At 38.0% G+C, this 27,366-nt stretch overlaps 1 protein-coding gene across 8 annotated transcripts in view; it reads right to left on the bottom strand.

Moving 5' to 3' along the window:
* Positions 1-27,366, bottom strand: part of ptprfa (protein tyrosine phosphatase receptor type Fa) — a 194,593-nt gene continuing 167,227 nt past the window's right edge. For 3 of the 8 annotated variants that reach the window (XM_060867851.1, XM_060867849.1, XM_060867855.1), the window contains 16 exons: positions 25,965-26,119; positions 24,120-24,131; positions 23,608-23,720; positions 22,346-22,378; positions 20,867-20,964; positions 11,864-11,987; positions 10,743-10,918; positions 10,487-10,606; positions 10,225-10,379; positions 9,687-9,972; positions 8,011-8,189; positions 4,943-5,069; positions 3,737-3,862; positions 2,614-2,768; positions 2,377-2,512; positions 1-2,248 (listed from right to left, as the gene is read on the bottom strand). In XM_060867851.1, coding sequence (XP_060723834.1) covers positions 2,180-2,248; positions 2,377-2,512; positions 2,614-2,768; positions 3,737-3,862; positions 4,943-5,069; positions 8,011-8,189; positions 9,687-9,972; positions 10,225-10,379; positions 10,487-10,606; positions 10,743-10,918; positions 11,864-11,987; positions 20,867-20,964; positions 22,346-22,378; positions 23,608-23,720; positions 24,120-24,131; positions 25,965-26,119 — 2,064 coding nt within the window. In that variant the 3' untranslated portion in view covers positions 1-2,179. The remainder of the gene's footprint in view (positions 2,249-2,376; positions 2,513-2,613; positions 2,769-3,736; positions 3,863-4,942; positions 5,070-8,010; positions 8,190-9,686; positions 9,973-10,224; positions 10,380-10,486; positions 10,607-10,742; positions 10,919-11,863; positions 11,988-20,866; positions 20,965-22,345; positions 22,379-23,607; positions 23,721-24,119; positions 24,132-25,964; positions 26,120-27,366) is intronic. The other 5 variants (XM_060867852.1, XM_060867857.1, XM_060867854.1 and 2 more) reach the window with 3 other exon arrangements.

Genomic DNA, 27,366 nt, shown 5'->3' with positions numbered 1-27,366 from the left:
TTATACAAAACCCAATTATTCAACTTTATTAACATCAAGGTATTTGGAACATATTTCCTCACTTTCTCTTCGTTTTTATTTTTTGTTTTTTTTTATGAACAAATAGAAAATAAACGGCATGTCCAACAGATCGAACGAAGCCTCTCACATCTCGACGCCAATAATGAGCGGTCCAGTCTGGTCCAATCCACCTCTCTTTTAATCGAAATACTCTTTTAGGGAAACACTCAAGCCGGTGTTTCTTCTTGCTTATGTTGTGATATTGTCCTTCTGAGCCACAGTGACATATGCTCACATGATGTTTACAGTATGTGAAAATATCATGTGTAGGGACATCAGGATCAGTAGTTTCAGCAGACTGTTCCATGCTGTGGCTTTTAATCAACCATGAAATAATCCTGATAAAAGCACAGTATTAAACATTGTATTACCCTGCTAACATTTTGCACACTCTAAGACATACAGAACATAGTGTCATGTCTTGCTGTAAAATATCTTGTTTAGTATGTGTTGTATTAATTGTGTATTCTTTTTTGTTTTGTATCACTGCGCTCCTGTGAGTGTGTGCGTGTGTGTATGTGTGTGTGGCCTTTACTGTGTGCGTACTGTATGTAGTGTAGACTTCATTTTTGACCTGCACATGGCTAGTAACAGCATCTCAGTCACGATGCTCTGTTCAGAAATCTCGTTGTCATTGTGGATATTTTTGTATGCTTTTTAAAGGTATAGTCAGCGATTTTTTTTGTAGAAGTTAGCATAACAGAGATATTCCCTTCCCAGTGGATGATTTGTGCTCATTGCAATACTAGTGTGACCTCTAACAGTCAGTTCCAGATTACCTGGTTTTAGTATTATATAAAAAGTTTCATGGACATTTTTACTCATTGTGAAGTCTTGCCTTTCTGTCCAACTGTGTGCGAGTTCAGAGCCTTGTTTGTTCTGCCTGGTTTATTGGATTTGAGCCCTTGCCTTGGATATTTATGTTTAGGATCAATTGTGCTTTAAGTTTATGTCTGGCTGTATGTTTTATTTTTAGGATTATATTTCTGGACATGGATCCACAACAGCTATCTCATGCTACCTGTTAGGAAACTTAAAAATCTAAATGATTACAGCACAGATTTAGCCCATCAGCTAACTATTCCCTCCAAAGTATTTTATAGGCAGCTGCTTGGATGTGCGAAGGGCTTTACTGAATATTATAAAATGTGTCCTGACTTTAAAAATCGCTGACCTAACCTTTAAGAAATAAAATAGTACACGTCCTGTACATGTACGTGTCTGATCCGTTTTGGCCTAGTTCCCTGCATACTCTCAGTTTATACACTGTATCTTTCCTTGATCTCATGTATCACTGTTCACTGACTCTGGATTCACATCATTTAATATAATGTTGAACTCACATAATTTGTTCTACAAAGTTGCCAGAAGAAAAAGGTGTACAGAAGGTCTTCCCCTCGCCCGCTGAATAACTGCAGTGTCATTAAAATAACATAATGGTATTAACAAAGATACGATCAGCAGCTCAGTGTATTCAGGTCGTGTTAAAATACACGCCTGTGTACTAAACATATAAGACCATATGGTGATAACAATAACATCAAATAATACGTGATTATTTTAAAATATGTATATAAAAAAATTAAAAAGAGCAAAAAATATATCAAAAAAAAAAAAAAAAATTAAAATAGACCCATTACAGATTACCAGTATAAATGACAACAATTACATAGTTGTGTTGTATATCGTATGCTCATGATAATAATTAATAATGGTAATGTTGATTAATACGACAACAATGATTAAAAAAAATTAGTACAATTTTCAGTCTCAGCAGGATTTGGAGATATTTTTATGCTATTACAGGTTTCCAGTAATATTGACACCAGAGCGGCACTTTCGTGTTCGGAAAGAGGAATGGATGCAGGACTAGAAAAAGTTGTAGGTGCCCTGCCTGACATTCACATTTTCCTGTACTTCTCTCTGTCTCTCTCTATTTCTCTCTCCCTTTCTCTCTCTCTCTCTCTCTCTCTCTCTCCCTCTCTCTTTCTTTCTTTCTTTCTTTCTTTCTCTCTGAACCCCTAAACTGAATCAGTGGAGTGTGTGTTGTTGCTCAGAATGATCCGCCTGCTCTCCTGAGGGGCGTTTCAGGGCTTTCCGGAGGTTTTCAGATGAGCGGTTATGTTGCATAGTGATCAAAGCTGCCCAGGTACTCAAGAGCTGCTCGGTAGCACAGCTGATACTGGTCCTGCACACACACACACACACACACACACACACACACACACGATGTCAGATCTTTGTTACAGGAAGAGGTTATTCTCATCATTGGAAGCTTCACCAAATATTATGCAACATGGATCTCACTGTCCTTACCTCGGTCTGTACCATGGCTGGCCTCTGAGTGCGCAGTGTTTTGATGGTTTGGAACAGATCCACGACTCCCTCATATCTCATCCTCTCTAGTACGATACTCAGAGTGATGAACACTCCTGTACGACCCACACCGGCACTGCAGAATGCAAGTAATGGTCAATACACACACTTACACACACACACACACACACACACACACACACACACACACACACACACACACACACACACACATACCTGCAGTGAACAGTAATTGGTCCATCCTGGCCAAACTGCTCCTTGGTTTTATGCACCTGTCCAATAAAATCGATAAACCCCTCCCCTGTCTTTGGCACACCCTGCTCTGGCCAATCAGTGAACTGGAACTGACGAATAGTCCTAGATTGGCCATCCTGAGAGAAAAGGGGAAGAGATGCTAGACAAATCACTCAGAAAACTCAAACAGAACCCCAATCATCTTGAACTCATACCTCATTTTTGAATCTCAAACTGCAAAATGAATCTGAACTCTAATCTGAACTTCAATATGAACGGCAGTATAAAATCTAATTTGAACTCCAGTCAAAACCTCAATATAAACCTTAAATCCACTAAGAACTATATTATGGGCTGTAATCTGAACGCCAGCCTGAAGAACTCCAACATGAACAGGAAAATAAAATGAAATAAAAACTCTCAAACTCTAATCTGAATTACAGTCTGAACTCCAATGAGAACTCCAATCTGAACTATAATTTTGTATAAATCTGTATTCAAATCTGAACTCCAATCTGAACTTTAATATCAACTGCAATATGAACTATAATCTGAAATTCAAAGTCTCAATCTAAACTATAATCTTTTTAACTCTGAGCTTTAACCTGAAATCCAAAGTGACCTCAAATATGCACTTCAACATGAGCGTTGATCAAAGATTGCTACAAAAATTCTTAGCTAATATTCCTGTAAATAAGCATTATTAGCTACTTAATATTAGCTAAACAATAGTCCCAGGTTGGCTGTTTTTTTATAATCCCAAACCATTAAATACAATAAAATGATTTTTGTTGTAGATAACTACTCTATTTATACAGTCTATTGAAAAAACTCTGCTCTGCAGAATCTTGACAACAATGAACATTAAAATGGTTATTCAAATTCTTCTACAGGATGTAGAGGCATAATACTTTGGCTACGATAGATTGCTGGCGAACACTGCAGAGAAACAAATTGATTTATTATTAATATTCCTTTAAGGTGCTATCTTCAAATATCCAATTAAAACTTTGGAGGTGTATAGGATCCAGGCAGCTCTGTTGATACTGGAGTACCAGGCTATGAATACATGCTTGCAGTGTAGAATATAAGAGAAATGCTGTACCCTGGCATCAGTGACTTTGAACTCTCGCAGGATGTACTGAGGCATGTTGTATTCAGCCATGGGGTCCACCACAAAGTACTGATAGCGTGCAGAACGCTCAGCTGGCCAGTACTGATGGCACTTCTCCTGCAGGGCAAACCCAGACACACACAGAATGTAAGTGTGTAGGTATTTGTGCGGGCATAAGAACATAGGCTCAACGATGAGTACATGATATTCAGGCTTGGCATTAAAAATAAGGCATTCAAATATCTATGTAGCCCTGCATCACAATTTTATTGTTCACTAACAATCTATCTGGGGACATATGATGTATAATACATTTTCACAGCTATTAATAATTATCCATAAATAGATCTAATCCCAGAATGGCCAAATAATACCAAATAGTAGAATCACATGGCCCGTACACTTTGCTTCGCTAAGAATTGCTTTGTTTATACCTCTGTGATGCTACACGTCTGCATTTATTTTATTGCCTTCTGACATTTCTATTGATTATGTTATGAACAATTGTTATGGAAGCAAAGCAAACAAGCATAAATTACATGGAATGTCTAGAAAGGAAAGTTGGTATGACATGTAATTTTATATTTTTTCATTCAATATCAACGCTTATGCTAATGACAACACGCTAAATCGTATGCACACGTGTAATGTTTGTGAAAAAAGATCCATCCAAATGAATGAAATTTGGAAGTAACTTAGAAGTATACCTTTTTTAATGAAAAACCTCTACTGCTTTTACTCTAAAGAGCAGGCAATTAAAACAACAAAATCAATATATGGTGTGAATCTCTTTGCCTTTAAAAGTGAATCAGTTTTCTTAGCTACATCATTAAAATGAAAGTTTATGCTAATATTATACTGTTTTTAAGATGAATAAGACTACGGGGGATAAAATTATTGGAAAATCAACAACCTTTGTTGGTGGACATCGTGCTGCATAACACCACACTGTTGATTATTTTCATAAAACAAAACACCCTGATATTTTATTCCTTACTTAAGCAATCTACTAAAGAATAGGCTTCATGTCATTTCAGTTTCTGAAATGCTGATCTGACAGAACATTACTGAAACAAATAGGGCTTTTCAGTTTCATTGATTTCCCAAAAGGACTCATAGTGGCAATCTTTAACGTTTGTTGAAACAAATAGAAGTCAGCTGCTTTGTTGCACAATGTCACTGCCATATAAGACTTACCCTTCCCATCTCTCTGAGTTTAGTCAGCATGACTACGATGGTGGAATTGTGCTCCCAAAGCATTCTCCAGAAGTCCTCTGTGGTCTCCGCCAGAGGACCCTGTGTTGCTATGTACGCCTTCTGCTGCCTAAACACACACACACACACACACACACACACACACACACACACACAGAATACATAAAGTGACAGTTAATGAGGGAGAAAAAGAAAATGGTGGATTAAGAGAAAGAGAAAGGGGGAGACAGAGTACGGAGGAAAGACAAAAAGAAGAAAATAAAGAGATTGAGAGGATGGGGATGAAGAGGAAGAAATAAGAAATAAGACAAGAGAGATTAACTTAAAGAAAGAAGAAAACACATGAATTGCAATCGAATTGCAATCAAGTTTCTTGCACTATGTGTCTTGAACTAGTGTACAGTTGCTTTGTAGTTGCTTTGAATGAACAGCAGAGGGCGATGTAACACTGCAGCAAAAAGCTGCTACATCTTAGTATAAATCTGATTCAGTGTTGTATTTCATTATAGCTGAGACGGTTAGCTCTATAAGACGTAGGATATTGTGTCATACAGTCTTTGAAACTCTTTGAAATAATTGCACTGAAATGTCAGCATATTTCTAACATTAGGCGATTAAGTTTTCAGTAGAAACACTATATAACCGGTTAATACTGTTAACCAAAGTAAAACCATGCCATGCAACAAGGTGGTACAAAATTACATTCACATTTTTCAGTCTAATGAGATTTGGGGTATTGTGGCAAAAAGGTTTCTGTGGGTGACCCCTTCAATGGTCAGAAATAACAGCAGACTTATGGTCTGTCTTACCAGCAAAGTCTATTTATCCTGAGACACACAGCAAAGAGTGAAACACCAGTGAAGCTGTCTCCTCACACAGGGGAAAGAAATAGATAGATGAAGGGTCAGAGTGAAAGAGAGAAAGACATGGAAAGAGTGAGTGAGAGAGAGAGAGAGAGAGAGAGAGAGAGAGAGAGAGAGAGAGAGAGAGAGAGAGAGAGAGAGAGACATTTAGATGAACAGAGAGGTGGGGAGAGAAAGGGATGTAGTGAAAGATTTGGGTGTTGTAAGGGATAGAGAGGAAAGAGGAGGGCAGAAAGAAAGAACAGGGACATGGGGAAAGACATGTACTGAGAGAGAAAGGTCTGAGTGAGAGAGCAAAGAGAGAGAGCATTAGAAAGAGAGAGCAATAGAAAGAGAGAGAGTAAATTCCTTCTTTTAAGCCTCTGTGCTAGTTCATCGATTTCTCTTGATGTCACTCGCTCTTTTCACCCCATGCTGCATGCCATTTCTCACCTGTGACATCAAATCATCCATTTCTGTCTCTCTACATCTGTCTGTGCCTCTCTGTCTCTATCAGTGTCTCCATCACATTCTCTCCCCTGAGACCTCAGCTGTCTGTAACATGATTTTAAATAGTACTCTCTGTTCCAATAACACACCTTTGTGACTTTTCCTAACAATGTGGAAGTATATTAGCACCTGGTAGACCACTCGCAGAGAAACCTTGAGAGGAACCAGACTCAATTTGGAACCCTGCCAAGTCTTGTGATGCCAGACAGTGGGACAGAGGGATTATGAATTGTAATAAATTCTAGTATTATGTTGTAGAGTAAATATGCAGGCAGTAGTAAATGTGTTGAAAGAATGTTCATTTGAGCATGTACAGTAGTGAGGAACTGTCTTGGATTTAGCACAGAAGGGTCTTACAGTAGTTCTTGGGAGCAAATCTACTGTATCCAGGTGAGATTATCCACTTGGGTAGACTAGGGTATGAACTGTTTTAAGGATGTGTAAGACTTTAGGGAATGCAAATGCGGGTCAGTTATGGCAATGTTTAGTGTATAGACTAAAATCACTCAACTCTAAGCAACCATGTTTAATGTTTTCAGATCGTAGAGAATATGGGTGAAATGGCCCAAACGAGATATATCTACGTTATACATGTACACCTTTTAAATCCTGCTAAGTTCAGGTCCCTATAATTCCTGGGCTATACTATAAGACCAAAAAGCTTATGAACACCTGACCACCATACCCATATATTCTTCCCAAACTGTTGCTACAAAGTTGAAAACATACAATTGCCAAATATGCCGTAAATAAAATTTCCATTTACTGGAGCTCATGAGCCCAAACTTGTCCAGCATGACAATGCCCCTGTGCACAAAGTAAGGTCCATAAAGATGTGGTTTTCTAAGGTTTGAACTGAACATCTGAACATCTTTGAGATGAACTGGAATGGACTTCTTACCCAACATCATGAATCTTCAATGCCACACTTCAAAATCTAGTGTAAATCCTTCCCAGAAGAGTGGAGGCTTTTATAGCAGGAAGGAAAAGGGGGCACATAGGAATGGGATGTTTAACAAGCACATACAGGCATGATGGTCAGGTGTCCACATACGCCTGACCAAATCATTTTATGTACTGTGTTCCAGCTACCAGGTGCTACCAAATAAAGGATATCACCAATTTCTCTCAGAGATTCCTTACTTCAGCCAAATTTGCTTGCATACATCTCATTGTAGACAATCACTGAGTTTTCTTTACCAGAATGAAATTCCATTAAAAATGTTATACCTGGTAGACCGAACTGTCCCCCTGACCAAGATTCAACTGAGATATTACATTCATTCATTGCTTACCTCAGATATAAAAAAAAACTGTAACATTCCTTGTCACTAAGATGGTGCGCTCTGAACTACAGCATTTCTAAACTAATAATTTAAAAGTACACTTCATACCCATTTATAGGCAAAAGATACATACTAAATGTATAAAGGGACAAGGAATGTAAAAGTTTCAAGATCGTATAACTACTGAACAATCGTATTCATGGTGAATGGTTAAAATAAACTAGCTAAGGTTTATGGGGCCAGCATGCTAGCTGTTGTATTCAGCATGTATTCAGCATGTTTTCAGTTTTTCAGTTGTGTTTATCACCAGAATATTAGGCTTCATTCTCAGGAAGAGTCATAAAACTCTGTAGTAGTGAGCAGTAGTAGCAGTAGTAAATAAACAATTATTAATATACTTGAAATTACACACCTATATCCATCGATGAAGCTGGCATTGATGTAGTCGGATCCCTCCACTCCTCTGATGGGCTGCAGACACACTCGGCTCGACTCGAAGGGCATGATGTTGACGAGCCGGTTTTTGAACTTGTTGCACGGCAGGTTGGCGCTGATGAAGCGGGACGTGTGTGCTTTGGAGTTGGCCAGTTTCTGTGTTGGTAGCAAACAGAGAGGGTCATAAACCATCTTTACAACATCACATCGTCAGCAAGCATTCACAGTATACACTCCATCACAGGAGAACAGCTATCACACTGTAACAATGGTTCAGTTCTGCTCAGAGACACTAGCATCGAAGGATGCCCTGAAAATGGTAAGTGTGCATGGTGCCGATTGGGACAATGCCAGGACAAGCAGAGTCAAGGTCTAGCAGTATTACAGCCTGAGAGATTAGATGTCTGATTTTATGTGTTATTGAAGTTTTCATAATAAGTTTTTTGCATGTTTTGATGTTAGCTATTTTAGTAGTGTCCATCTGTTAATTCTGTTCTGAAAAATGTATTTTCTATATTAGTAATATACCAATTAAACATTTGAGAGTTAAATCATTAGAATTTTTTTCTCTATCTGTATGGCATTATTATTATTAGGGGTCAAGCCCCGAAGGGGCGTAGACACCTATTGTTATCGTTAGTTTTATTCTTATTATTATTCTTCCTCTTCCGCCATTGAAGTCAATGGCAGCCCATAGAACCGTACGTAGGAAAGTTATGAAATTTGGCAAACATGTAGAGGCCAGTCTTAGAAGTTACTATAGCAACTTTAGTGTGTCTAGCTCAAACCCTCTAGCGCCACCAACAGTCCAAAATACCCAATTTTGTGCTGATTCGTAAGGCCTAGAGGCAAAATTCTTGCAACATCCGAATCAGAATCAGAATCAGAATCAGAAAGGTCTTTATTGCCAAGTACGTTTTCACATACGAGGAACACACACACACTTACACACACATTTACACACACACACACACTCTCGCACACTCACTCGCACACTCACATACTCACACACACACTCACATACACACACACAGACACACACACACTCACACACACACTCACATACACACTCACACTCACACACACACACACACACACACACACACACACACACACACACACACACACACACACACTGACACACACACTTTATTGCCAAGTATGTTTTCACATACGAGGAACACACACACATACACACACATTTACACACACACACACACACTCTCACACATACGCTTACTCACACTTATTATTATTATTATTATTATTATTATTATTATTATTATTATTATTATTATTATCACAAAAATTTTATTATCAATGTATTTTGGACCAACAACATTTTATGATCTTTGCCTTTGTGTATTTATGTGTGCATTCTTGACAGTGAGCCAATCCATCCATTCTGTACTACTTATATGGAACCTGGAGCCTATCAAAGATGGGACAAAAGGAGGTGGATACCCTGGACAGTGTGCCAAACCATCACATGGCACAATCACACACATGCTCACACGTCCATTCTTACTCTACAGATAATTTAAAGATTCCAGTCAGCCTAAAAGGCGTGTTATTGGACTGGGCGGAGTTAACCGAGCACCCAGTGGAAACCGCAAAAACAAATGTGTGTGTCTATGTGCATACTAGACTGACCTTGAACTCCAGCTCCATGGCAGTGACAGTCTCCCCTGGAGGTGTGTTTGTGAGTTTCTGGAGGTGAGAGTAAAGGCTGCGTGCTGGGACCTCAGTGTGAGCACAGACGGCTGCCTCCAGTAGCGCGTCATGGATGAAGATGTACTGATCCTCTGTCTGTACCATGTAGTTCCTCTGAGAGCGCATCAGGGTCACATGACCATACAGGTCCACTGTTTGCTCATGCTTCATGCGCTCCAGCATGGCATCAATCACGATGAAGCAGCCTGTCCGGCCCACGCCCGCACTGGCACAAAGACACAGATTAACTCAGCTATAAATATCATATATATATATTAATGTATTTATGTTATTGTTTTGGTGCTCTTTTACACACTGATGAAAAACTGCTGTGTATTTTCATAGACCCATATTTGATAGTCACACAGGTACATTTTCTTTTGTTGGGTTCTTTCCAATATACCTTCGGGTTCTTTTTTTATATAAAACCTATAACTCTGAATTTATGACATCAAAGAAAGTGTGTGTGTGTGTGTACCTGCAGTGCACCACCATGGGTCCAGCATCAGGTGGGTTACAAGCTTTGACTCGGCGCATGAAAGCCAGGATAGGAGTAGGATACTCGGGAACGCCATGATCAGGCCACACCATGAACTGGAACTGCCTCACCTCTCTTTTTTCACTGGAGCCACTCTGTCTCACACAAACACACACACACCGTACAAACTCGGTATTGAGTATGGATGACCACAAGTAATTTACAATTTCACTCATAAGTAATTCAGGAGTGTAGCATTCACCTTGTACATAGTAAAGGTTCTGACACTGTATGTGGCAAGCTCCACTGTGTCCAGCAGCGTGACCTGAATCATGCCGTATGTCTCTGTCCCCCGACTCGGCCAGTACTGATCACACTTCACCTGCAATAAAAAAAATGCACACATACGTACAAGACCAGAGATAAACAGATGCAGGCAGAGAAGTTCAAAAGAACTATATTTGGTTTGACTGTGTGTGTGTTCATGTGTACATGTGTTTTATTTTTTTTTCACTCACTCTTGACTTCTCCTCCAGTCGAGTCATCATGACGATGGTGCTGCTCCTCTGTTCCCACAGCATCCTCCAGAAATCACTGACAGTCTCAGGTAGGGGGCCCTGAGTAGCGATGTAGGCATTCTGCTTCCTGTATCCGTCTATGTAGTTTGCGTTAATGTAGTCGCTCCCGGGCATAGCTACACACACAGGCGTCAATTTAAGATGCAACACACAATGGCATTAAAAAAAGAAAACAATACATACAGATCATCACTGGTACTTTATTTCTAACCATTACACCACAGATCTGCTAAATATTTCAAATATTTAAATCTGGACCTGTTCACAGAACATTTAATGCAACTCTTAATAACTATTAAAGATAATGTTCATGCATTTGTTCATTCATCTTTAGTAACTGTCCTGTCTAGGATGCAGAAGGTTGGCTTGTATCCCAGGAAATCTGGGCACAAATCTATGACGTGCCATTCTTTAATAAAAAATGCTGTATTATAAGCTAAATTTTGGGGCACATTTTATTTTAATTCCTTATTTATTCAGTCATTAATCATTCATTATGCTTTAATACCCCTAAAATACAAATAAACTATAAACATTCCTACACCACGATCCATAACATTCACAAATATACAACTAAGAAATACTCCCAAAGTAGTAAGTTTGTGCTGATCATCAAGATCACATCTAATCACAGGTTTCAGTTTGTTAGTTACACAAACAAACTAATTGTGACTTGTTTCTTAGTGCCGTGTTGTTTTATGTAGCTCTGTGTTTTATGTAACACCAGGGTCCTGGAGGAACATTGTTTCGTTACACTGTGTACTACATCATCTGTGTATGGTTAATATGAAAATAAAAGCTTGACTTGACTTGATTTAATAACTTCTTCAGTCACTCATTAACTGATTATGAATCAGTCTTACTCTTGCTGCCTTCATTCCAGCTCTATCACTCAACCATGTATTCACATACTGTACATACTCCACTACTGACTGATTTACTATTTCACTTACTAAATCACAGTCAGTTAGTGATCGCTCTCTCCATCATTCAAGTCCCTATTCATTACACACTTATACACACACACACACACAGGAGATAAAAACCTTCAAGGTACAAACCATCGATGGGTGACAAGACGACTCTGGAGTGGTCGTATGCAATGACATTAGCATAACGGTTTTTTGGCTTGTTCACTTCGAGGTTGGAGTGTTCCCAGGTGAACTGCTGCCCGGGATCAATTGACTGGGAAGAGAGAGATGAAAAATGATCTTTAGTTTTATGGAGCATTACATGGCATTTAAAAACCTTCCTCTGACAGTCATGTTAGCAAATGACTAATCTGCTTATGTGGCATCACACAATAATATCATTAATAGTTTGGATCATAAAAAACATCCATTATATTAAAACACGACTTCTAGGGATTGGTTGGATTAATATCAACAAAAGAAAAAAGCAATAATAATAATAATAATAATAATAATAATAATAATAATAATAATAATAATAATAACAATAAAAGAAAAATAGAAAACAGGACTTCATAAAATGATAGACTCAAAAAAGAAACAAATTTTACGGTAAAGAAATAAGTGTTAAATATGATAATAATTGAATTCAATAAATATCAAGGTTTAATGAGTTTGTTTAGAACAGAACCTAATCTTCAAACTTGATAAAATTTGCCAATCATATAAGAACCAATATAGCAAACACTACTATATTGTGGAGGTGGAGATGTCACGCCTGCCTGTCTTCAAAATTTGAGAGCCCTGTAGTTATGTTTTGTCTATGTTATCTAGGTTTATATGTCATAGTCATGTTTTGTTTCTGCCCCATGTTAGCAGTGAATCCTGCAAGTGGGTCTGATTTGCAATCAGATCGTCTGATTGGCGATCGTGGCAATTTCTGAACTTTTTAACGATTAAAAAATGTTTCAGAGCTATTCAGTTATTAAATCCATTTGAGCAGAAGGTGATAATTAATTATGGTGATAACAGCATGCCTCTAATATGTTTAATATATTATTGCATGTACAACTAACACTAGAGACTGGTAAAATTGTGTAATTTTTTTTATTAGGCACAGAGAAGTATATTTGTCATTTTTAAAAGGAGTCTCCCGTGTCAGCTCTTTGTAACAGTAAATGTCCTGATATAGACATTTAGCAGTTTCTTGGACACGTGCAAGCTGCTTTTTTTTGTCTTATTAACTTTTAGAGACTTCGTAATGAACCAGCTTGTTCTTTTTAATCACAATTCTAATAATTTATAGAGAAATACGTAACTTATGGGCAAGTAACTTCACTCCACTTCAGGCAACATCACAGTTGATTATTTTCCAAATATAACACAGGAAGTGAAAATGCTTTTTGTGGAGTGCTGGAGGTACAGTAATGAGGTGACAAGAGAAGTGAAGTTCTGCACTAGTGAGTCAGTGGGGTTCTTTATTTGGCTTTTTTTTTTTCTTTTACTGCATCTAAGGAGCTCATTAGCACCGTGCTGGCTGTGCTGGACCTCACACACTTAAGCCACATTATGTTTCATCTGCTGAAAAAACAGGGGTTTTGACTTTTGCTAAAGGAAAGAAGACACTGTTCCATTTGGAGTGAAGGGACAAGTTCATTCCACAATAGATGAGCCATGTCACTGATCTAGCAAGATCTAGCATTGAGCATAAACACAAACATGCTCATTGTCCTGAGGCTGAAAGCCAGAGTTGGTTGTTATGCTTTAGAGACTGTGGACTGTGAACGGGACTGTGTAAAAGTAAATGCTCTGGATAAATGTTTTTTCATTTAAGTCTTATAAAGCACACAACAGTTAAGGGTTCTTTGCCTGTCCCTCTGATTTGAGGTAGAAGATTTTCTTATCAGAAAGATTCTCTGTACTTCTCATTTGTATGAGACTAAGAATCTTTAACAATCCACTGAACATTTAGAATCTATCCAGTAATAAAATCTACATTCATATCTTTAACCTCCTAAGACCAGAGCTTTGGTTTGGCCTTGCATTTTAGATGCAGTGATGTCCACGTAGGTCGTAGGAGGTTAAGAGGTGCAAGCTCTGATAATCATCATTGTACCATACTTTAATATCTGATAAGCAGTTTAACTATCAGTTATCAATAATTCTAAGATATTTCATTACTATAGGAATTCCACGTGTTCAATTCAATTCAGCTTTATTTGTTGGGCACTTGTAAACAATAGATATTGCCATAAAGCTGCTATTAGTATACTACTGAACTGTACTGTAGTAATAATAATGATTTATTCCTCCACTATCCATTTGTGTAATCATTTATTTTTTACCTGAGTCAAAAAAAACAACATTTTATTGCACCAGTAGACCTGTAGAATATGTATAAAGACAATAAAGCTTAATTAAACCCTAAGTTATGAGTTTTGGAGGAAACATGACTGATTACTCACGCATAAAACAGAAACAATATTAAAGGCGGCTAAATTCAGATTACTTTTGTTCGTATTCGTTCAAAAAGAGTAATTAGAGAAGTGATTAAAGCTCAGCTCTGGTTTTCGGGATGTTGATTCGATCCTACAAAACAACACTTCATTACAAAAAAAGGGGGGAAAAAAAACCCCCAAAAATCTTAATTTGTGGATCTAAGAGGTTTTTAGACTTCAACAGATGCATCACCTCCATGTTATAGTCCATTGTGTTTTTGACTTTGCTAAAGACTTTACTAATACTGTATATCAACTGATACACAATGTCCTTTTAATGCTTTCCAGTTCACATCTAACACCATAAACCCATCATCCCATCAACAACCTCTCTGTAAACATTGGGTGTTTTTGCTTTATGCTCATCTCCCCTAGGCCACCTCTACATTTAGCTCTCTCGAGCTCCCTCTCTGTGCTGCCCTGGGTGGATGTCTTGTCTGATATAATGCCAGTGTTTGAGAGAGGAGGAGTCGCATATCTTATTTAACAGCCCGTTAGATACAGCTTCCTGCATTTCACATTGACAAATCACACCCATTATTGCTAATGGATTTGTCTTTCTCCCTTCCTAGTACTCCTCTACCCCTCATCCTTTCATCCCTCCATTTTCTCCTTTCAATTCATTTTCCTCAAATTTCCTAGTTCTCTATTGGATTTTGCACATTTGAGTTTTTTTCGTCTTCTCAAATACACCTGATTCAACTAATCATCTTCCTGAATTTTGTGAGGAGTGTGTGTGAATTTTCTCCATTCCTTATCTTTCAGTCCCTCCATTTCCAAATTTATTAACCTATTATTAACCTGTTCCCTCGTGTTTTTAGCCCTCTAGTGGCCCTCATATACTTAAATCTTTTAATTCCTTCACTCCCACATCCCCATATCCTTTTCTTCTTCAACCTGTCCCTATTTCTTATCCATTAATCTGCTCCTACTGACCAACATACCAACATATCCTCTCTTCATTCTCCCCATTGCCCTTCCTTAATTTCTTCTCATCTCTTCATCTTTTGTATCCCTCCAGCATCCCAATCTGTTTTATTTATTCCTTTCATTCTACACCTATTCCCCATCAATTCAACTGTTCATTCCCATTTCCTATACATTCATGCCTTCTGCTCACTTCACTGTCCATCCCCCATTCCTCAATCTCTTCATCTGCTATTCCTCATCTCACCATTATTCCAGCTCTTAAACCTCCACATTCCTCCATCCCCCCACTCTATTCCAGTCCGTCGTTGATCTCTTTATCTCTAAGCATTCCCTTATCCTTCCTTTATCTCTCACAATTTCCAATTCCTCCATTCTTCTATTCATCCCATTTCTTTCCAAATATTCATCTCTTCAGATTCCATCTCTTCCTTTTATCTCATTACCTATCATTTCCACCTGATGCTCTTACCATTCCCCAAACCCTTTTATCCACATGACTATGAATATACTTATTCCAGAATGTTCCATCCCTCTCTGTTCACCCACACTTCAATGTTTCCATATTTCCAATCCTTCTAGACTTCTTTTTCAATTTTACATATACCCTGTCCTCATTTCTCTTACATTCCTTTGATGAAGTTTAAATAACTAGATGACCCCCCCAACAACACACACACCACACACACACCACACACACACATTTATTTTTCTGTTGGCTATTCTGTTGCTTTTAAGCTTGGTGAGTGTGTGACTGAAGGTTTCAAATCTCTGACTCATTCTAAGCTTAAGTTTATATTCAGCTAATAATAAAAATGACTATTTTCTGTATATTACTGTACTCTGTTGACTTAATGTATTATTTACACATTTTCTACCTAAGAGATTCAGTAGAAAGTGCTGAGATATGCTTCCCCACACCCTTCTTAGATTTCGTCACCAATTACAACTGTCAAAAGCGAACATATTTATGGGGAATCAGTCTCTAAAACACCACTAAACCTCTACTAGCAAGTGTGCAAGGAAAGAATATTAATAGAAAAGTGATTTGCCATTTGGGTCCACCAGGAGGCAGCATACTGATTCGAGTGAAAACAATCTAATAACATGTAAAGGAGGCGTCATATTGCAGTTATAACCGCACATGACCTAGAGAACATGCACAGAAGTGCTTGCAGTAGTGGGGGCAGACACACACAGACACACACACACACACACACACACACACACACACGTGCACACACCTAGGCATATACTATGATCTTAACCATGAATGACGCGAAAGCCCTGAGCAAGTGAAGGCTACTTTTGAGTTGTTTTTTCTTTTTGACAATTTTTTGACAGTGCACTGAAAAGCTGCTCAGAAGTAAAATTGATTCTGGAGCTCTGCTGGAATTCCACCTGCCACCTGAGTCTTCCTCTGCACATATATGGACCAGGCACCACAATGCTCTCACCAGAGTGATTCTAGCCAATAAGAAATACATAACCACGAACTCATCATGCTACACTGGACCACAAGACATGAACAATAACTTAGCAGGTGTTTAACAGACATACTGAGAAGGTCCTCTCCTTTAATTTCCCAGGATATACAGTTATAGCAAATCCATAGTCCTCCATGGACCAGTATCAACAAGAAAACAGTTGAAAATAGAGCTGCAATCCATTTTTTTTATTAAAATTGTTCAGCATCTGAGTTTATGCCCCGGAGTTTATTGCACTATTTTGCTCTCTTAATGGAATAACAGGGACTAATTTTTTGAATCTTTCAATTCAGTTAAGAGTTCAATAAAGCTTAATTAATTTAAAATACATAAGCTAAATTCATTCTCTGCACCCGATTTATTGGATGCAAATTTGATCTAGACAGTCAGTTAGTCCTACATGGCAGTGATTAACACTGGACAAGAACTGAATAAAAGTCTTAAAGAAATGCGCTTTGACGTGTATAAAATGTTATGCATTTGAAAAGTAGAAATTAATCTTTCATGAATTGATACAGTAATACTAATGACTTGCTCATGTTTATTTCAGACTGCTTCCTAGATTTACATACTGTTTGGAACAAACAGTGAACTCACACCCAGATCAAAATTTGGCATTACTTACTTAAAAAATGTAGCCACAATGAAGAAAAATAGCACGTAACTGTTTGCTAGCTCTGATTACATAACACTTATGATTAAGCTTTTGGCTTGGATAATAATACTGCTTTTAAATATCACCCACTTTCTATTGCTCTTTTAAAAACAGTTAAATACACTGTGTGGATCATAATTCCCACCAGCTCTTTTTCTACACTCACTGATGGCAGGAATGAAGAAACTCTGGCTCAGGAAACGTTTATTACATCCAACTGGCATCCTTATTTTATATACCAACAGAAAGTTTCCTTCATATTTGTATCAACCCTGTTTTGCAATGAATTATTTATTCAAATTGTTTCATCAGGGATCTGAGCTCAGATGTGAAGGTGCTTATTAGAAGGCTCCCCTTGTGTAGTTTATTTTGACACTCAGAAAAGAATAAAAAGAATAAAAAGAAACTCCACACACACACACACACACACACACACACACACACACACACACACACACACACACACACGTATATATGTGTAATTTCTCCGATTTTGTTGAACTGTGATGAGTAAGAGTATGCCCATCTTAACCTGCTGAGCTACAGATGGAGTCACAGTTGTGAGCCATAATTTCAAGCTTTTATATACCAAGAAACCTCCAAACCTCCATGATGAGAGGAAATTGTGTCTTGTTGCACAGTTATCTTGTGACAGCAAGATAACTTGTCTTGTCCTCTGATATTGCAGTGCCTGAAATAGCTTCTCCCTGTTGAATAAATGCACACTCTGGGTTTTTCTGAAGCAAACTTTCTGGAGCCACTGTACAAACTCATTTTTTATACCACTTTAGGAGCATGCTAGGCTGGTTATAGGAAGATATAGCCTCCATAAATCTTCTTTATTTTCCCAAATAAATGTACTTTGTTAGCTTAAATCATTTTCAACACTGCCCTCTGCAACTGGATCCTGGACTTTCTGACTGAGAGACCTCAGTCAGTCCAGATCAGGAACAGTATCTCGAGCACCACCACACTGAGCACTGGAGCCCCTCAGGGCTGCGTGCTCAGCCCACTGCTGTTCACCCTGCTGACTCATTTCTCATGACATGAGAAATGCACAGATCGAACAATATCATCAAGTTCACCAATGACGCAACCGTGGTGTGTCTCATCAACAAGAACGACGAGTCAGTATACAGAGAGGAGGTGCAACAGCTTACTGCCTGGTGTAGAGCCAACAACCTGTCTCTGAATGTTGATAAAACTAAAGAGATGAATGTTGACTTCAGGAAAGCATAGAGCGACCACTCTCCACTGAACATCGACGGATCCTTTGTAGAGATCGTAATGAACACCAAATTTCTTGGTGTTCATCTAGTATAGAATTTCACCTGTTCAATCAACACCAGCTCAGTCACCAAGAAAGCCCAGCAGCACTCCTACTTTTTACAAAGCCTGAGGAAAGCCCATCTCACTCTCCCGATCCTGACTACGTTTTACAGAGGGACCATTGAGAGCATCCCGAGCAGCTGCATCACTCTTTGGTTTGGGAACTGCACCATTTCGGATCGCAAGACCCTGCAGCGGATAGTGAGGACAGCTGAGAAGATCATTGGAGTCTCTTTACACAAGAAATCAGTCTCCTCAATAACTGAACTGAACTGTACTTAGCACAACACACACACAATCCACTGTATGGACTACACTGACCTACAACAATTTCACACTCTTCCAGTATACATCCATGTACACAGCACCACCATGTCAAACTGTTTACATGTTATTTTGTACACTGTTTTTGCTCTTTGCACATGCTGTCTTTCACTCTTCAGTCATTTGCTGTTTTGCACAATACATTACAATACCTCATATAACTGCTGTTATTATATTAAGTGTTTATTCCAGGATTCCTGCACATGCAATATACAGTAGAACATACAGTATGTACAGTACACTTATGGCCGCTGCTTTTGTGTATTGTCTTTTGTGTAATGTCTTGTATTGTTTATTTGTCTTTTGTCCTGCACTGTCTCTTTGTCTTTTGTCTTGCACTGTTTGCACCAAGTGGCACAGATGTACTTTATGTGGCTAGGACTATCTTACTTAAGTCCTTAGCTCTGTGTTGTTTTACTGTATGTAGCACCATGGTCCTGGAGAAATATTGTCTCATTTCACTGTGTACTGCCACAGCTATATATGTTTGAAATGACAATAAAAGCTTCTTGATCTCTAGATTTGATTGATAATTTTCATTATTTAATTGAAAAAAGTCCCAATTTCGCAATATACCCCGGGATTCTGGGAGAGGCTGCTGCTGCTCTAATTCTGTGGAATACTCACTTTGATAAGGATTTAATGTCAATCATCAACTGATTAACTTTTGAAAGGTTGTTGGATTAACGCTTATTAAAAGTTAGCTAACTCAATGCAGCCAGCTAATTTTAGTTAGCAAAATAAAGGATTTCACTATGCTGTAATGTATATGTGACCAATAAGGCTGCTGCTTTAGGTTTATGTGAGGTAAAGAAAATAGGCTTTATAAAAGAAATTTTATTGACAGCTCTTTCTATTCTTTACTTTTTATATTTCTTCAGTATATCAAAACAGTCACCTCAGTAGTCCTATATTGTTGTTCAGAATACATCACTGTCAGAGAAATGGTCATATAAACACAATTTTATATCCCTCAATCCCTCAGCTTGAAGACGAATATATTGCATTCCTTTAGGAGAGGAGAAGCTACAGTATGAGGAAGCTTAGCCAAAAGAAGATTTTGGAAAAGAAGTTTAAATTAAAAGCTTGAAATCTGTGATTAATAAAGAAAATGTACTTCTAAAAAAGGCAAAATGAAGAAGACAAGAAGCAGAATATGACTGCGAGTGGGCGTTAAAGCTTTCACACCGAATTTCATGACGTAGCAGTATTACTTTTATTTTATATATTTTATTTTTTTATACTTTTTCTGACCGTACCAATATTACACCATACAAATCTATATTCTGTGTGTTTCAATAATACATTATATTTAACACCTGAAACTGTTTCATACCACCAATAATTGTACTGGCATCTAGCTGTGTGTGTGTGTGTGTGTGTGTGTGTGTGTGTGTGTGTGTGTGTGTGTGTGTGTGTGTGTGTGTGTGTGTGCAAAATAGGTGTCCCTTTCAGAGTCCAGTGTTCCAAGGATTAAGCTTTGAATACACTGTATGCCTGACCAGGATAAATCAGTTACTGAAAATGAATCTATGAGAGCAAGGAGAAAGCATCTCAAATTTAGAACACAATGAAAATGCCATGACTGGCTCACAGAGCCTATATATATTTTCACCATGTGAGTATGAGTCTTATTCCTTTTGGAGCTCTGTGTTCACTGACAGACTACAGAGACAGAGCCTATAATACAAATGAACCCTTCTACTACCAATATTTTGATGAATTCTCACACAAAAGCACCACTTTAGGTGACCATTTGAAGTATTAATGTGTCCTCAGTGGTTCCACACTGGAATAGAAAAATCTTTACCAGGTTGGGTGTTTCAACCTCTTTAGGATAAATCTCATTAGAATCAAACGTTCATATAATTAAATAAACATGTGTCTACAGGGTAAGTGTTTTAACAATTCACAGACAAATTTATGCCCATACCTCGTATTCCTGAGAGAAGCGGAGGCTGTCATTGGCTTTGAGCCGCTCAATATGTTCGGCCAGGTCACAGACGGAGATGGGTGGGTGCTCTCTCATCCCTACAGGACATGACAAAACATGGCATTATGAGAGTTCAGTCAAATCAGCAATCTGTAATCTCCTGCATTGCTGCATGGTCGTTTGCAAAGCTGTGTGCTGCACACACACACACACACACACGCACACACACACAAAACTCTGAAACCTAAAGCACACTTCATCAAAGAGATGAAGGCAATGAGAGTGTGATGCTTGAAAAAACAGATAGATAGACAGAGACAGACAGACAGGTAGATAGATAGATAGATAGATAGATAGATAGATAGATAGATAGATAGATAGATAGATAGATAGATACTGTAGATAGATAGATAGATAGATAGATAGATAGATAGATAGATAGATAGATAGGTAGATGTGATATAAGAAATATAGATATGAAGTGGTTTTAAAATACAGCCCATATCCAACTGCTTCCCATCCAACCAAGCGTTATGTACTGTGCAAATGATATGAGAGATGACATAAGCTTCAGCCAGTAGGGGGCGTGACACACAAAGTTCAAAGTATCAGCCAGGGAAAGAAAATGGCTGAAAAATCAGGACAGAGTGTAACTATGTGTTCCAGTACTGTTTTCAACATACCCTCAACCATACCCCTACACCCTTTTAAATGTGTACCATCTGTGTCAGACAAAGTGCCTCAAACCTACAAGTACTAAGTTCTAGTACTAATGCATGGTTTACAAATTGGCTAGCAAAGTGAAGTAGCATGAAACTGTTGTAGCAATTTGCTTGTCAAATTGAGTAGTCTGTTCCTTCAAAACTTCAACACGCTAAGCAGCTCATTAACCAGTTATTGTGCTTGAGAAGGGTTTGCTAATTAGTTAGCAAAGTAGAATTTTAGATTTTAGTTGTTTTCTGTAAACACTATACAGTATCATTCCAGTGTTTACTAACTAGTTTCTGACTAGAATGCAGAATATAGTATCAGTGTAAGATGTAGGGGAAACTATTCTGTACAGTGTTTCCCTTGAAGGTGTGCATAATAATATCAGCTTGCTTACCTGCTAGTAGATTTTCTAGCTAATGTGCTGATTAGCTAGCTAGGTAAGGTAAGTATTTGTTTCATCCTTTTTTATTTTTTGCCATAAAAACAATTCCAGAATCCAAAGATCTAGTTATTATTTGTGTATTTATTTATTTTATTTTATTTTATTTCTTTATTTTCATCAAATCACAGCAGTAACTGCTGCTAAACTAGAGATGACTCGATCCATCATGTTACAAACATCACGCTACTAAAATAATGGAAGTGGCCTCAGGGATTTAAGAAAAGAGATGTGAACGGAGAAGGTAATGAGCATATGTTAAAAATGCTACTGAAACACAGCATGAGACAAAAGTGTAGGCGAGACAGGAAGAACGGATGGACACTAACTTGGAGTGTCTGGACAACTTGGGTCACTGGAACCTGTGGAAAAAAGATGGGGGAAGGAAATGTAACAGCCATGAAGAACCCCATACACTGCTTAGATTTAGAAAAAGGGCAGAGGAATGAAAAGAGGGGAAAGTTAAGGACGACAAACTCAGCTTTCGGTGATCCAACTAAAGATGAAATTTATACTTTTGGATCAAGATCAGACCAAACTATGTTATGTTTTCAGATTTTGTTCTCATGTTGTCCTGCACCAATATCCTTGGTTTGACCCATTTGTCTAGGCACAGTGGGGTCCAAACATCTGTCACAATTTTGCATTATTTATTAATTTAATGCCACAGTTTTCATTACACATGATATTAATGACAACATCTTAAGTGAAAAGTTGAATCCTTGAAACACTTACATCAGGAGTTATAGAGAGTTGCTATGTCCCCTTTTTGCTTTAATGACAACGTGCACTCTGGCATGGACTCCACAAGTATCTGCATGTCATCTGAACACATGCTTCAACAGTGTAGATTCGGTACCAGGAAAATCTGATCTCGGTGCAGAGCAGTTTGCATGGTCAATATCACAAAACTGCTTACATTTAAACTGTGAGCTAGAAATAGTTCAGAATCGTGAATATTAAATTTATAAGATATTGAACATTTACTTTCTTTGTTATGAGTTCTTAAAAATTCTAAAATCCTATATGTTTCCCCCTAAAATCCCAGATTTTCAGTGTGGTGTCAGATTTTTGGACCCCATATTAGAATAGACTTTAATCTACCAATTTTCCCACATAATGATGCTTCCTCTCTGTATTGTAAAACAAACACTTGTTTAAGCTCCTATTAAAAATACACTCCCAAACCATGCAGATACTGTATCATTTCCTCCAACAGTTTAGTGAGATACTGTATTTCATTTGGAAGTGTTCCTATAAAGTGATCTAATTCCTGTATATTTCCTCTATATCTAGTGACATTTGAAGTGTCATTGATTAAGTTATTTGGCTTTTTTCCTCTGCATACAGTAGCTCGATACATGAGCTTGTTAGATTAGATCATTTCTTTTACTTTTAAAGTTAAGTTTATATAGAGTTTGTACTTTAGCTGGAGTGGTGTCATCTACATATATTTACACAGTATGTGTGTGTGTATTCATGTATGTAACAACGCATCTGTTTGTGTATGTTTGTCCACATCAGTGTGTATGTGTGTGTGTGTGTGTGTGTGTGTGTGTGTTTTAGTGTGTGTGTGTGCATATTGCAGTACCCTGTGTTTGGTAGTTTAGTCTCCTCATCTCTACGGGATCAGACGAGTGGGCCAGCAGATGGTCCTTCACTCCGGCTGTGTGTTCATCCTTCACTGAGGGAGATGCTCGCTTCCTACACACACATATGCACACGTACACACACAAGCAACAGCAAGGGGACTAATCAGAGCACAACACTACACACTCACATATATTTTATGCCATAACAAAAACAAATGCACAGAGCTAGAGAATTACACAGTTTCATGACATAGCAAGGCGGAAGAGTGAGAGGAAAGAGTACTGATGCAGTGGATAAGTAGAAACAAAGAAGGAAGGAGAGTATGAGAGAATGGATGCATGTGAGAATGGTGAAATGTTAGAGATGATGAGTGGATAAGATAAGATTGAGATTGGAGCAGTGAGAGATGGGAGGAATGAAGTAATTATGTGCAGATTGGTGTACAGAAAGAAAGGAATCATGAAAGAGAGACAGACAAAGAGAGAGAGAGAGAGAGAGAGAGAGACTTACCTCTCCTGTTTGCTGTAGTCATGTAGGAAACAGCAGAAGAAAGACAGATAAATCAGAAGATCAGAACAGACAGATATACATAATTACCCATATGCAAACAGTACAGCCTTCCTCTGGGACAAGTACAGTATAGTGTGTTGTGACAAATCGAAACTGTATTCTGACTAATATAGTGTATTATCTTTAAAATAAAATACATCGTATAATCCTGAAGGTGAACGGGGAAGGGGAAAATGTCCCAGAACACATAAACACAACAGTACTCCAATACATTAGTCTTGAATACTGTTATTAACCTAGAGCCAGCAACATACTGTAAGTACAATGACCACTGAACAACTAGAGATTACATGCGTAACATTTTAGTCATACAGGGAAAGACTGGAGAACTCAGCTGCACCATTCTGCTGTATTAAACTTCACAGAATGTGCTTCACCATACGATAAGCCTTACAAAGGTACATTATGTTCTTTAAACAACATAACACAAATGTACCAACATGAATACTTGTCACTAATAATTATCCATATGACTTTACAATAGTCATGTTATAGAGTCTCTTGCCAATGTTGTTATTTGCTTGCTTGCTTAAGAAACCCAAAACTGCACATAAAGCACAGGGTTGTATTTTTGGTGAGATGCTAAGCAAGAAACTTTAGAAACAGAAATGATGCCTCCAAATGTACGCTATGATTATTAATCACCAGTTATAAACATAATCGGATTGTATTTTTCGGGAGTGAGGTGACATTAAGTACGATCTTTCATTACAATCATTTTATCATTAGTATTTGATTAACATTAAAATTAAAAAGCCGTAGAAGTGTGTGAGTCACATGAAAAATGCTGCACCATAAAACATTGAATTCCTGACCTTTGAAAAAAGTCACTTCATAAGTACTAATTGTAACTAATACATGATGTACTGTGATTAATATGAGATGTGGCTAATATAGCGTGTATTGCGATTAATATGAGATGTGACGATTATTGAGTGTATTGCGATTAATCTGAGATGTGACTATTACAGAGTGTATTGTGATTAATATACTATGATTTGTGAGCAATATATCATTTTTTATATATAATATAATAGAATTTATAAAATAAAATATATAATTAATAAAAGATTTTTCTATATCCAGTAACCAATACAGAGTGTATTGTGCCTGACGTAGAGAGTATTATGGCTAATATGTGTATTGTGAAAATATCATGCTGATATCCTTTATGCATTCTGTCTTCTATTCATGAGATTTGTTTATTTGCATTTATTTGCTAATCTCCTCTTCTATTGTATCTTCGTTATGCCTATTGCAGTAGGTTCTTCTTGTTTGCCCTTCATTGTTGGAGTGGGTATCATTCTGAACTCGCTGAGCTGGACAGAATGGGTTTAATTATGTGTGCCATTACTCTCCCATCTCCCCGTGGATGCAATATTTTTAACTCCACTTTAATGGACCTGTCTGCTGCTGGGTGTGTGACTCAGCTCTTCTGCTGTGTTAGAGTAAGTCAGCGCTTTTGAAAACGACACAGGCTATTTATACTTTACAGTGAAAACGGTATGGAGCTGACTCAACTTACAATACTTAACACACCTGTCTTGGGCTGCTGGCCAACCAAACACCAGCTATTTATGACTGTGCAGCAGACAGAGTGAGGGACGGGGAGAGCAAGACAGACAGGTAGAAAGAGATACAATGAAAGCGAGACAGCCTGAATGAGATACAAATAAGAGACAGAGACATAGAGAGTGAGTGTGTGAGAGAAGAAGTGGTAACGCTGACGGATAAAGAAAGTGGGAGAAAGAAAGATAGAAAGTGTAAGGGATCTGCGTGTCTCACCTCTTGAAGAGTAGGATGGCGATGACAATAATGATGATGAGGACGACAGCCAGCACCGGCCCCATCACCCAAAGCATCTCGGGATCTTCTGCATGTCGGGACATTTGCACCTGCACCATGATGGGGTCTGAGAATGGGCTTGTAGCGAATGTTTTCTACAGCACACACACACACACACACACACACACACACACACACACACACACACACACAGACATTTTATGGAAGGCCACCATTATTCACAATTGTATGAATAGGTTAAAATACCAGGTTTACTTTTATCATCAAACACAGTTTCATCAAGATCTCATTGTGTTTTACTAGTAAATCAAGAACATTGTGTTCTTACTGGCTGAATGCAGGAAATAACAGCCAATGCACTTTTGAAGTAAATATCAGGTAGCATTAAAAGTCAACAGCAATTAACACAGACTAAGAAGACTGTGTGTGAACATGATATTTCAGTTTTAAATTTCCCACAACGAAACACCACGACACAATGATATCACTGCTTCCAGTTCTCTAAATTACCAGCACATTAATACTTGTAAACATGTAAAGCAGAGGTTCTCAAACTTTTTTTTTGCCAATGACCCCATTTTAAAGGCATAAAATGCATGTGCTGTGTGCTATTGTGGTTTGGTGTAAGCTGGGCTTAAGATGAGCTCCAGGAAAGCTAACAAATCTTAATAAAACAAATATAAATAAATAAATATTCCAAAAATTTCAATTATTGTTAGTATAAATTTAATAATCAAGTTTATGTGTATAGAGTTACACAATATGGCTATAATTCGTGTGCATTTTGCTGTTATAATAACCTCCAGTCTTCTGGGAAAGCTTTAAACTATATTTTGTAGTGTGGCTGTGAGGGTTTGCTCATTTAGCCTCAAGAGCATTAGTGAGGTCAGGCACTGTTGCTTGGTGAGGAGACTTAGGGTTTAGTTAGCATTCCAGTTTATCTTAAAGGTGTGTAGTGGGGTTTAGGTCAGTGCTGTGTGAAGGCCACTCAACGTCTTCCACTCCAACCTTTTTGCACAAGGATAATATCAGGCTGGAGCAAGTTCAGGTCTTTTCCTGTGAAGGGAAACTCATACTGTACAATCGTGTACAATATTGTGGCAGCAGTTTGGGGAAGACCCAGATCTGGGTGTGATGTTCAGATGTCCACAAACTTTGTCCATATAGTTTATATTCTAAATAATGGTCATTAAAAATCTCAGGTGACCGCATATGTGATTGTAATGTCAAGGTTAAGAGCCTATGTTGTCGGGTGAGAGGGCAGTGACAGGGGAATATGTCCATTTAATTATTCCAATTCTAATATAAAAAATAAAATTCCTGTTTCTGGCACAATATTAAAGCGTGTAATTAAAACTAAAGATTCGCTTAAAGAACAGAA

The sequence above is a fragment of the Tachysurus vachellii genome, chromosome 4 (assembly GCF_030014155.1).
Source record: "Tachysurus vachellii isolate PV-2020 chromosome 4, HZAU_Pvac_v1, whole genome shotgun sequence".
Taxonomy (NCBI): Eukaryota; Metazoa; Chordata; class Actinopteri; order Siluriformes; family Bagridae; genus Tachysurus; species Tachysurus vachellii.
The sequence above is the reverse complement of the archived record's forward strand: the minus strand, read 5'-3'. Positions and strand labels throughout refer to the sequence as shown.